A 13,748-nucleotide genomic window follows, 5' to 3' on the forward strand; every position below is an offset into this window, starting at 1 on the left:
ACAAACTTGATAAAAAAAACAGTGCTTTGCAGGCTCCCTAAAGCAATGTTTCCTAAAGTGTGGTGGACAGGCCCCCTCATTAGCTTCAGGACTTGTTAAAAACCACAAGATTAAAAAAATTTTTTTTAATGTTTATTTATTTTTGAGAGAGAGAGAGAGAGAACAGGGGAGGGGCAGAGAGAGAGGGAGACACAGAATCTGAAGCAGGCTCCAGGCTCTGAGCTGTCAGCCAGAGCCCAATGTGGGGTTCAAACTCATAAACTGTGAGATCATGACCTGAGCAGATGCTTAACTGAGACACCCACGTGCCCCAAACCACAAGATTTAAAAACAATAAACAAACAAACCTCAACAACAAAAACAAGATTCCACACTCAAACCAAACCAACAAAATTGGTCTAGGCAGGTAGACCATCGATTTCTAGGGAAGTAGTGTATGGAATTCCACTTTTAGTAGTGACCAATGATTATGCCCATACAGTTTGAGAACTGTTGCCCTATTGAGTCCTAACGTCTGGAATATTCCATAAGACACCTTAGCTCTTGGCTAACTATAATATAGAACTTCTTTATGTCTATGCCCATACCCTGAGGTCTGCTGGTAAATGTTTATCAACTTACAGGAAAAAAGTTTCTAAGCAGATATCAAGTCTTTGCAGCACAATTTACAAATAATAAAATATGTAATATTCTGTATTATAAATTCTATATAGCTCACTGATCCTCACAGAAGGTTTTTGTTGAGTTTTGCCAAACTCTTACACAACCAACTTATGTTGCAATCAACAAATGAAAGTAATTCCAATATGAGTGTTGGTTGATATTTTTGTTTACGTTGAGGAAGAGGAAAGTGAGAAGACATGCCATGCCGGGTCCTCACCTGATGCTGTTCATCAATGACATGAGCAACTTCTTTGCTGATCTGGATAATAGTTTTCAGATTCTGGAGGGATATTTCCTCAAATATTTGTGCTATTCATAATGTAACAGCTACCTGAATGCAACACTTTTAACCTACATTATTATATTCCCCATTGTTCTCTGAGAACTAAACAGCAAACATCAATACATCAAGTCCTAATGTGTAGCATCTGATGCCCCTGGGGTAAATATTCCCACTATGGATAATTTCAAACTTCACCAGAGCAAGACGGCATTGAATGCAGAGTCAGGAACAGATGAGCAGTAGCCTAAGACCCAGAAGTGCTTTGTTTTGTTTTGAGAGAGGGAGCATGTGCTCGACTGGAGAGGGGCAGGAGAGAGAGAATCTCAAGCAGGCTTCACATTCTGCTCGGAACCCAACATGTGGCTTGATCCTACAACCCTGGGATCTTGACCTGAGCCTAGATGAAGAGCCAGGTGCTCGACTGACTAAGCCACCCAGGCGCCCCCCTGCAACCCTAACAGAAATTGCTCTGTGGCCAGGTTTTGAATCTTCAAAGTTCTTGAATCTGGAAAATGAGGTATTTTGATCTCTCCTCACTTTTGTGCAGTTCCCCCTAGAAGGTTGCTGGGATACATACTAGAATAAACTGTGGCAACCGCCGAAAGCACAGGGGCTGAGGTTCCACCTGCTTCAGACTTGGCCGAGCCTGGCTCCCTCTGGCCCACACCACAGCCCGTCCTCCTTCAATTACAGAGGCCAGCCTTGGAAAGAGCTCTTCCTCTTCCTTTACTGCGTGTATCAGGGTTTTGTGGTAAAATTCTGGGAGTTGCCGGTCCCAGTCAAATGAGCCTCTCCTCTGGTTAGTAAGTTATTTTGAAACCAGACTTTCTAATCAACAGATAATAGCCTTGAAATAATCCGCCTGGAATGTTTGCTGAACTAACACATACCATTCAAATGCAAAAAATGAACTGGGGAGGGGGGTGCCTTTCACAAAAGCATCTAAGTCTCAGATGTGTCCCTTCCTCCCACCAAGTACAGCATAATTAATTCAACAGCTAAGGAAGTGCAAACTGTTGGTTAGTAAAGCTGACTTCTATCACAGCTTAAAGATCAAAACAGAAACCTGGGGAGGAGGGGGGAAACACAGGACATGCAAACTCTTCTGAGGCCCCAAACTACAGCCCAATAACCCTGGAAACAAGCAATGGGATATTATCAAACAGCGCTGGCCCTAGCAAAAGCATGAGATGGATCAAGTTTCTCTTTGGCTCCTCCAATCCCCGCCCCCACCCCTGCACCTCCCACCAGCACTCCTCACCTTCCTTCTAGGCACTGTTCCTGTGTCCCATGCCACCAGGAGCCGAGACCTGCTCTTACAAGCAGCCTGACGAATCTTATCGATTTGGTTATTACAGCACTCACAGGTTATTTGCATTTTAATGGAGTCTTCTGGAAATCAGGCCTAAGGGCGTGAAACTTAATTAAAAAATTTCTGTTGAGATTGTAAGTTCTTTGAGCTGCACAAGCCTCATAATACTCAATACTCTCCTAAGTAGCCAACTGATAAGGTTATTCCCGTTTCCTTAGCTGCCTGATGAATGGACCCTGTTTCTTGCTGCTCCTAAGAGACCCCACTGCAAAGCCTATCAGAGCTCCATCTGCCAGATCTCCTGTTGAGTACTTAAAAAAATTTTTTTAACGTTTATTTTTGAGAGAGACAGTGCGTGAGCAGGGGAGGGGCAGAGAAAGAGGGAGATACAGAACCTCAAGCAGGCTCCAGGCTGTCTGCACAGAGCCTGACGCGTGGCTCAAACGCAAGGACTGTGAGATCACGACCTGAGCCGAAGTCGGACACTTAACCGCCTGAGCCACCCAGGTGCCCCTCTTGCTGAGTACTTTTGCAGTGAGGGTAGACATTGTTTGAGAGGGACTTCAGCTGGCCCTTAACCCCTGTGTTCTCTTGGCTCCTTTCCACAGTTCCTTCTGGATTCCTGTCTTCCCCACCTCCACTCTCTACAAAGGCTTGTAGTAGATGCTTGAGACAGTTTGCTGCAATTCAGTGCTAGATTCTCCATGTACAGATAATTTCAAATTAGCAGTATTCTCTGTCTAGTTATGCTAAAGGTAGGAGTTGGGTGCGGCTTCACTTGCTCTTCTTGATTTGTATACTTAATTGCAGAATGAAGGGAAAGGTGAAGATTTAGGTAGACATCATTATCCTAGGGCCACCTGGAAATAAACTCTCTGGTTTTGTCTTAAAATAGGCTTCATTTCCATTCTTGAAAGTATTCTTGCTGAGTTTAAATTCTGGCTTAGCAGTTAGTTTCTTTCAGCCCTTTGAAGATACCCCCCCCTTTTTCTGATTTCCATTATTTTTATTCCGTGGTATGCTATCAGTTATGCTACCAATTGTCTTCTGTATTCAAGATTGTATTCCCCTTTTCTTTAATTCCCAGCATTTTCACTACGTGGCATCCAGATATAGGCTTCTTTATATTTCTGTTGTTTGGGATTTACTAAACCACTTGAATCTGTAATTTGGTGTTCATCTTGGAAAATTCTCAGAGATTCTCTTCAAATACCACTTCTGCCCTACCCTCTCTCTCCTCCTTCTGGGACTCCAGATAAACATAAAATTTTCTCACTGAACCCAGTAGGTCCCTTAGTTTCTTGTGCTTATTTTCCAAATACTGTCTCCTTGCTTCAGAAGTTCCGATGATTTCTCCTGACCTGTATTTGTTTCAAAATATGTCAAACATAAGGCTCTGTGCATCGGCTGTTTCTTCCTAAGTAGATAAACACTCCCAAGGCAAAGTAGCCTCAAATGTTGATCTCTCCCCTCTAGACTTTCTTCTAGATTTTGGTTCACTAATAACTGACTATACTGTTAACACTTTGTTTTTTGTAAGAGGTTTTCTTCTCTTTTGTCTAGAGTCTACTTTTCTTCAGCAGGAAGGCTAATCACCTCGTCTACCATACCCAGCATCAGAGTCTGCAATGTGGTTATTTTCAATAGTTCAGTAGGCATGATCTTCCTTTCTCCCAGGATATTAAAGAATTCTCCAAATTTGTAACTGGGTGTCAGACATGACATATTTACAGACAAAATTTGTTTGCTCATGTAAACATGGCCACCAAGGACTACTGGAACAAAGCCTTGTACTTCATGTTTGGAAACAAGGCTTTCTCAGGAAACTAGTTTGTCCTGCTATAATTAATATGGTTAGCATTCATTTTAAATAAAAACTATATGATGTCCTCAGAATTAAAAAAAGGCATCTAATAAATCTATACAGTGAATAGCATGTCTTTATTCTATTTACATTTGTTATAAATATAATACATTTTTGAAAAGCTTATTTTTAATTAACTTGAGATTCATATTTTAAACAGATCAACTCAAATGTTAAAGTTACATAATAAAGAATATGATAATTTAAATGACAAAAAATCTCATATTGTGAAATAGTGCACCCTATACTGAGATGAATGAGGAAAAAAAAGTCAAACTCCTTTCAAAACTATATTCAAAGCATCAGAAAAAATTTTTTTCTTTTTACAAAGTTATGTATAAGCCATAGGAACCACCAGATACTGAAGTATGAAGACTCTATAACCAAAGTTCAAAATGTATTTTAGAGAATTGTGTGAAGCAACACAGGAAAATCCGTATTTAACACTCTATAGAACTTCACAGTAAAGCTGGAATTTATTGACTAATGGCTTAACAAGAGTATCACCAACAAGGCCTTTCCTTCCTCAAAATCATCTGGTAATATTCATATACCATCAATATGTTGTAACAGCAGACTTAGACACTGGTTTTTAAGACAGGGCTTAATAAGGTGCGTGGCTATGTTGAAATTCTGTATTATGAGCATGTAAATTATTACCAGGGTTTAAAGAAATACAAAAAAAGAATATGAGTATTCTCAGTCCAACGTGCTTTGACATCATCAACAGATTGACAAGTTGAAAGTATTTTGCAGTGACCCGACACCAACCTCCATAACAAGTTAGGTATAACAAATACTGCTGTTAAAACCCATTCAGTAAAATAAAACTGATTCTTGTGGATTTCAGTACAAATTTGCAAGTCATCACACATTATTGATGATGATCAGGGCAGGCATGGAGTTCTGCTGACTCGTTTCAAACACTGTAACTTGGTCCGATAACTTGGCAAATACCCTAGGTGTTCCAAGGTTATAAACACCTGTATGGACAAAGCATGCCTTCAGCTGCAAACTGTGAATCTCCTGGCTTCTAAGCTGAAGTTTATATTGTGTTTGTCCAAGCCATGTAAATGATCCATGGATTTCCAATGCTTCTGGACTATGTGGGAGAAGGAAAATGGTAAGTTGAAGGGTTTTATAAAAATTTTCCCCAAGTCTCAGTAACACATCCCTTTCATCTAGCAATTCTACTTCTAGAAACTTTTTCATGAAGCCAACTGTTTCTTAATAACAACAATGAAAACAGCTAGTATTACTATTGCTCTAATAGTCAACATTTATTAATAGTTACTATGTTCTAGGCACAAGCATTATTGCATTTAATGCTCACAACAGCAGGTAGGAAATAATGGAACCTGATTTCAAACCTCAGCTTTTAACCAATTGGTTATCTGTACCTAAAAAAAAAAATCATATACAAGGAATGCTTATAATACTGAAACCATTTATAATGCTGAAAAATGGAACCCAGTATCTACCAATAAGGCATTAATTTATGACACACATAATCATACATAGGACATGTCTGGATTCCATACAGCTGCCCCAGATCCTATTTGGAGTGTTTATACAGTAGTAATCCATTCACGTTTCATATTACTTTTCCAAAAATCCAAAAATTTCTGAATTCCAAAAAGCATCTAGCCTTGAGGTATCAGATATGGAAGTATGTACCTGTGTTTTTGGGTAAGTATTATTTTACAATCATACACGCACAAAAAAAAAACCTTAAAAACACTTCTATCACAAACTTGCTGATATTCAATTTTAGAGTTTTTTATCACCAACAAACTTTTCTGAAAAATTCTGTCTCCAATCAAAACAATTCACTGCTTTTGGAAACTGCTTGTTATTTTATCACTATTGAAATGCTGAGACAACCCTCTGTAAGTCTTCTGTAACATTTCTGTAAAACCAAACACCCAGGGCACGCCTGAATAAACTTTCTCCATCCACATTAGGTAATTATATCCATAATTAAATTGTTCTCAAATCAATCTTAAGCCACAAAACAATCTTGCACTAAATACATCTTTACCTTGTTGTTTTATGCCGAAGATCAACTATTACATCAACATCAGCCTTAGAACAATTGGAAAGTAAAAGGGTGACTGGTACTAAACAAAGGCTGTGGAAGAAAAATGAAAAAGGTTAGGCTGTGTATTTTCTTTTTTAAATCAGCTATCTTGAAAATAACACTTAAGAATACCTAACAATCTCCTTAAAACTAATTAGATTCAAGTAGGGAAAAAAACTGAGTTCCAAAATCACTCCAGACAAATTATTTGTGTATATAAGAAAAACCTGTTACTACAATACTTGCATACTAAATCCCAGAATATATACATCCACAAAACCATCTTATTTCCATTTATTATAGCTACTACTAAAAAAAAAAAAACAAAAAAACAAAAAAACAACAAAACAAAAAAAAAACACCCAAGTGTTTCTAAGTGGTTATTTCTCAAAATGAAAAACAAAGTAAAACTCAGATCAATGAAGAAAAAAATAAATCATGAAAATGCCAACAACTAATCCTGTTCTCTTTACGTTTCTTGAAATTTACTTTATTTTGGGAACTTGGACTAGATTGACCTTTGCTTTTCTACCAAATTTGCATAAAAGCCATTGTGTTACAGAGAATATGAAAGTTCTTTCTATAGAACAAATTATGAGGAAAGCCTTTTTAAGTGGACACATTTTCTCAGGTAACCCAGTTTCTCCTATCACTTTAGAATTAATAAATTACTAAAGCATTACTAAGCACAGAAAGGACAGGCAGTGACAGAAGAGGATATATGAATAGACTGGTGTATGTTCAAATCAAGAATATAATAAATGGACATAACCTGGGCACAAATGAAGCCTGCTTACATACTAGTATTAATATTTTATTCTATAAACACAAAGAATAAAGAGATAGTAAAAACTAGGTGTGCCTGGGTGGCTCAGTTGGTTAAGTGTCCAACTCTTCTTTTTTTTAATGTTTATTTATTTTTTAGAGAGACAAATGCAGAATGCAAGTGGGCTGGGGTTGGGGCAGAGAGAGAGGGAGGCACAGAATCCGAAGCAGGCTCCAGGCTCCGAGCTGTCAGCACAGAACCTGATGCGGGGCTCGAACTCATGAGCTGTGAGATCATGACCTGAGTTGAAGTCGGACGCTCAATCGACTGAGCCACCCAGGCGCACCAAGTGTCCAACTCTTGAGTTCGGCTCAGGTCATGATCTCATGGTCTCTCTCATGCAGAGCCTGCTTCGAATTCTCTCTCTCCTCTCTCTCTCTGCCCCTCTCCCTGCTCCCTTTCTCTCAAAATTAATTTAAAAAAAAAAAAAAACACTTTATACTAATAGTCTTTGAAAAATGCTAATCTGATGAGGCACAAACAGTCCCTAGAGACCAAACTGCTGACAACTATCCCCCCACCACCAAATTTAGCATTAATAAAAGCATACTACAGTTTGACTAAGGTTCAAATATCTACTCAATAATTCTGTACCTCAGTTTTCTCAACTGCAAACTAGGAACAATAATTGTACCTACCTCTTGGGTTTGTTATGATTAGGTGAGATCAAATATGCTAAGTGCTGAGAATAATGCTCAAAAGCTCCATAAACAATGTCTAATGTGACTTCTTATTTTGAAAACTATGGCAGCTAAACCCAGTGTTTCACCTCTGTTATCTCTGGTCAAATATTCTTCCTCATATTCTTGTTCCTGTATGATCCGTGTGCTACTGACATAACCAAACCTCCTGCTGTCGCATTCCCTCCCACATTTCTGTTACATTAAGAACACTCCCCTAGACCCTTAATCTCTATGTTTCTATATCTTGCTTTAACTGAAATTTGGCTGAATACACGGCTTCCTCTACAGTCCTCTCAACATTAGATGCTGTGTTTCTTCCAACAGCTTCCATATCTCGGGTCAGAATGTATCGTTAATGTAGTTCTCAATGCCACTTCTTGATGATTTCTTCCTCCTACCCCTTCTGTCAAAACATCCATTTTTTGGTCATATTACTCCATGGTTTTTAATCTTTTTTTATGTCCTCATACTAAAATACTAAAACCAAAAACAGTAACTCAGTACAGCAGATTCTTTGGGGGAGGGAGAAAGGATGAGTATTTTGAAATATCTGAGGTAAAGATGAGGGAACCATCTGCTTGACCTCCCACCTCCCATTCATCTTACACGTCTGGGAAGCAGAGGCATACCACCTACGTGAGAGACACTGCTCGAAGGCTTCTCTTCCAGATCATATATTGGCTTCAGTTAAAAGCTTCAGCAGGAATTTGCTTTCTTCTTTTCAATCCTGACAACTTTACTAAGTAGATAACTCATTCAACACCTTCCCAAATTCATACCACCTCCATAACCATCAGTACTATTCAAAACTCATCCATCTACCTTCCTTAACCATACTGTATTTTTTTTTTAGTCACCTAAAATAGCTACCTCTGAAATAATACTGTCACTCCACTCTCTGACAACCATCTCCCATTTCTCCAGCTCTCTCACTCAAGTATACTTCTATTCTTAGTTTTGTAAGGATGACCAACCACTCTGGCCCTCTACATCAGTGCTTCTCCAGTGCTTCTCCATCTTGGTGGCTGCGGTGTAACTATAATTACTGTTTAGCCATTATTTACTCCCCTCACTTCATTATTTACTTCCCTAGCCATTATTTACTTCCCACTGTGGGACTAGGAGTCATTCTTGTTGATGTGAAGGTGAGGCTAATTGGCCAATGGAATATTAATGTCTTTGACGCAAACAAAAGCCTTAAATGTGCTATCTCAGTATAACTCACCTTTGTACTCCAGAGATATGCCATAAGAAGAACATATCCAAGTAGCTGCTGCCCATTGCACTGAGCCCAAAATATATGTGGTGCAGACATGAACCCAACCAACCACAGCTTGAAGGTGAGCTGCAGCCAAACGGTAAGCTGATCTGCGGATCCATGAGTATAAGAATGCCTTATAAGCAACTAAATTCTGGAGTGGTTTGTTGTGAAGCATTTCTGTGGCAACAGTGATGGATACAGGTACATGCTGGTATCATCTGAGGACATTTAAATTATACAGATGCCTGGGTCCTACTCCCAGAGATTCTGATTTAACTGGCACTGGAATCTTTAAAAATTCCCCAGGTAATTCTAATGGGCAGCAAGGGCTGGAAAAAACTGCCACATTTCATCCTTATCTAGCCTGCCTTGTTTTCACATACTTTGTGTACAGTTTTAATTCTGTGATGTTTTATTTTTAACCCACCACTCTACTCTAGTTTGATCAAACCTGCCCTGCTTCACATAATTCCATGCTAGATTCCCAGATTCTATGATGCTTTTTAACTCCAATTGAATCATGTGGACAATTCCTAAATATCCTTACCTCTAAAGCACAGCCAAGGTTTTAACTGCTACGGTTAAAAAGAAACACCATGGAATCTAAGATATGAAGCAGGATAGGTCTGATAAAGTAGAACAATGGGTTACAATGAAACATCGGGGCGGGGGGGGGGGGGGGCCTGGATGACTCAGTCATTAAGTGTCTGACTCTTGGTTTTGACTCAGGTCATGATCTCACAGTTCATGAGTTCAGGCCCTGCATCAGGCTTTGCACTGACAGCGTGGAGCCTGCTTGGGATTCTCTCCCTCTCTCCCTCTCCCTTTTTGTCCCTTCTCCTCTCTCTCAAAAATAAGTAAATAAACATTAAAAAAAAAGAAACATCAGGGAATCCAAATTTCCCATGAAAGTACATGAAGTCATGACAGATTGATAGGGATAAAACATACCATCTTCCCCCTCAACTACAGCTGCATATTAGAGCAACATTAAGACCTGGACAAAAAGAATTTTATAAATAATTTAAATGGTTAAAATTTTTAAAAATCTGACAACAGTGGTGGTAAAGATATGAAGCAAAGGGAACTGCTGGTGAGTTGTACAAGATGGTCAAACTATTTGGAAAAATTCCTAGATAAGTATGCAAAAATAAGGGGGGCTGGGCAAGTTCACATAAACCGAGAGATTATACACAAGATTATTCACAGCAGAATTCAAAATAGCTCAAATATGAAAATAATCCCAAAGTCCATCAAGAGAGTAAATTATTCCAGTGTGTTCAAACATATTCATATGGCAATGAAAATGTTATAGCTTCATGCAGTGGCTGACAATTACTAACATAATATTAAATGAAAGCAGCTGGACATAAAAAGAAGATACTCTGTATAATTCCATTTATATAATAAAGTTCAAAAAATGCCCCATGAAAATCAAAATTAGAGATGCATATAAACTTAGTTGGGAAAATTATAAAAAGAAGCAAAGAAATGACTACCAATATGGCGGGGGGGGGGGCAGGGTAGTGACTGCGAGGGAGTACCAGTGGGCTTCTGTGATGCTAGCAATATTTTATTTCTTGAATACAGGTAGTTTGGTTATTTGGGTGTTAATTTTGTGGGGGGCAGGGAGGAAATGACTGTAGTCACTCATTGTCAGATCCAGTAAGTAACCTTTTCATCCTTTTACTATTTGACATTTTTGCAGCATTTTAAACAGTTAACCCATTTCTCTCTCACTGAACTTTTGAGATATCACTTTCTCATTGATCTTTTCTTCCTAATTACTTCTCAACCAGTCTTTTTCACGGATTTCTTTTTCCTTAGCTTTTCTCTCAGATGTCATTGTTCTGCAGGTCACTGTTCTTTTTGTTCTATCCCACCTCATCCCCACCCCTACCCAGGGTGACTTCACCAAAATTCATACCTTCAATTTTCACTTATAGACTGATTCTAATAGACTTCTCTCCATGTTTTTATACCTGCAAACCAGCAACTTTCTGAAGTGTCATCTGATTTAGGACTTTTTATTTACAGAACCTTAAGTTTATATAATCAACCTACTTACCAAAATTGCAAATACAGATGCCCCTTGAACAATACAGGGGTTAGGGGTACCAACCCCCACACGATTGGAAATCATATACACCTTCTGACTACCTTAACACTTAACTACTAATAGCCTACTGTTGACCCAAAGCCTTACCAATAACATAAACTGTCGATTAATGCATATTTTGTATAGTATATGAATTATATACTATATTCTTATAATAAAAGAAACTGAAGAAAAGAAAATATTAAGAAAACCCTTAAGAGAAAACACATTTACAATAAAAAAGATCATGTATAAGTAGACCCACACAGTTTGAACTTCATTGTTCAACTGAACTGAACATCATTCCCCAAGAAGTTTGGCACTTAGTAAATCTTAAGTAAATGATGCTATTAAAACTTGAACTGTTTGATGAGTCTATACTATAGTCATTTCTTACAATTAATTTGTGTCCAACACAAAAACAACATATTTTTTCCTTGTTTTTGACTTAGTGATAAACTTGCCCACCAGAAACTTTTGGCAATTGAGGTGTCTAAGGCAAATAGCCATCTCTAACCACAGGTGCAACATACAGTAATCAGAGTAAAGGGTAAAATATTTAAGAGCACTTTACAGATACTCAATATTATTCTAAATTTCTTCATCAATATTTGGGTTAATGCTATCGTTTAAATAAATAAGAGTCTCTGCGTGGGTGTGCACACGTAGAAAAATTTTAACAAAAATAAGCCTCAGACCTTTTTTGATGAAATGGATGATTAAATGATTCTGGATAGTGAAGACTCGTTTTAATGAGATTAGAAAGCTGCTCTACTGACGGTCTTAAAGGAACTGTAGTGTTTTCTGGCCTGAAAAATTTTAATAGTTCCATTTCTGGTGGTTCCTGAGAAAAGAAAAAAATATACATATGACAATAAAAACACTGTCTTGTTAAAATATAGCATAAACAAAAGTAGTTAAAAACAGCTGAGATAAGGGAAAGCATGAACAATACTTTCTGCTGTTATTTAAACCAATAGAATCATCTGCGATATAATCTAGGATAAAGAATTTAGACTCAGGGGCACCTGGGTGGCTCAGTCGGTTAAGTGTGTGATTCTTGATCTCAGCTCAGGTCATGATCTCGCAGTTTGTGAGTTGGAGCCCCATGTCAGGCTCTGCATGGACAGTGTGGAGCCTGCTTGGGATTCTGTCTCTCCCTCTTTCTGCCCCTCCCCTGCTCATGCTCTCTCCCTTTCTCTCTCAAAATAAATAAATAAACTTAAAAAAAAAAAAAAAAAAGAATCTAGGATCAGAATCATTTATTCATTCCTTATTTATTATATGCTGGAGTTAGACTTGAATTCCAACAATTTCACATATTAGCTCTGTGATCTTGGATAAGGCATTTAATATCTTAAGACTTAATTTCCTCATTTATAAAAAAGTCTCATAATAATTTCAAAATCTGTTGTGGGTCTCATCTAGTAAAATTCCTTATTACTTAGTACTTAAGCTACAGACATTCAATTGTATAGCATCTGTTTTAATAAAGAACTAAAGTTGCCTTAAAATTTCATTTTGAAAATAGACTGCTGTGTTTTATAGATTGTAATCCTTCATCTCTATTAACTGAAGGTTAACATACATGTAAAAGTCTCAATATAGCCAATGTCAGGCATACTGTAAACATTTCAATATCATTATCATCTAAATGAAAAGAGAGAGTATTGTTCCCTTTCTAGTGGTATTTTTTTCTTAACCATTTTTTTCTCCATTTCCCTTTACCATCCAGGAAAATTTTGATTTTTAATTTCTTGCTAGCCTAGCTGGACATTGATCTACACCAGGGATTGGCAAACTACAGCCCATGGACCAAATTCAGCCTGCCTCCTGGGTTTTTTTTTTTTGTTGTTTGTTTTTTGGAAAGAAAGTTTTATTGACCCATAGCCATATCCATTTGTTTACATCCTGTCATATGGTTGCTTCTGGACTTCACCAACAGAGATGAGTAATTAAGACAAAGACCTTCTGGCCAGTAAAGCCTAAAATATTACCTACCATCTGCTTATTCTTGGAAAAAGTTTGCTGATCCCTGATCTATATAGCTGTAAAAGCAAGACCTAAATTTGCTTTTGATTTATAAGTCAGAGAAAAGTGACTAGAGGTTTACTCTGGAAGAAAGAAGAGAACGGAAGCAGAATTTCTGGGGTGCTGGTTATGTTCTATTTCTTTATCTGGGTCCTGGTTATACTGGAGTATTCTTCAATTTGTGAAATTCAATGTGCTATTCAACTGTTCTGTATTTATCTTACACTTCAATTGAAAGTTAAAAAAATGTATTTTTTAATATATTCCAATCATCAAAAAATAAGCTATTATTTGAGACTTCTAAGTTATACTAAATAAATTTCTATATGCCACTTATTAGGAGGAAAATACATGAACAACAGCCATGAAAAGGATACCAAAGGCCCAAGCTAATTTACTAACAGAATATTTAAAAGGTTTCCCCCCTCCCAGCTTTAGAGTAGCAAAAAGTATTTTCACAATCAGCACTAAATATTTGTGCAGCAGTTTGATAATAAGGATCTGATTCTACCTTATGACATTTCTACCACAAGACAGACAAGGTGTAAAGAATAATTATCCTGGTTTTACAAGTGAGTAGTAAGCTAAAGTTCATTAAGTTATGCAAGTAATTTATACTAGATCATCAATCTGAAAGTTTTTGGGCT

The 13,748-nt window shown here is 37.7% G+C and overlaps 1 protein-coding gene across 5 annotated transcripts in view; it reads right to left on the reverse strand.

Moving 5' to 3' along the window:
• Positions 1-4,180: 4,180 nt before the first annotated feature.
• TRAPPC8 (trafficking protein particle complex subunit 8) overlaps positions 4,181-13,748 on the reverse strand; it is an 83,862-nt gene continuing 74,294 nt past the window's right edge. For all 5 annotated transcript variants that reach the window (XM_086682684.1, XM_086682682.1, XM_086682683.1 and 2 more), the window contains 3 exons: positions 11,769-11,914; positions 6,164-6,253; positions 4,181-5,224 (listed from right to left, as the gene is read on the reverse strand). In XM_086682684.1, coding sequence (XP_086538810.1) covers positions 4,990-5,224; positions 6,164-6,253; positions 11,769-11,914 — 471 coding nt within the window. In that variant the 3' untranslated portion in view covers positions 4,181-4,989. The remainder of the gene's footprint in view (positions 5,225-6,163; positions 6,254-11,768; positions 11,915-13,748) is intronic.

Source organism: Puma concolor, chromosome D3 (assembly GCF_028749965.1).
Source record: "Puma concolor isolate L17-30 chromosome D3, mPumCon1.1.hap2, whole genome shotgun sequence".
In the NCBI taxonomy this organism is placed as follows: domain Eukaryota; kingdom Metazoa; phylum Chordata; class Mammalia; order Carnivora; family Felidae; genus Puma; species Puma concolor.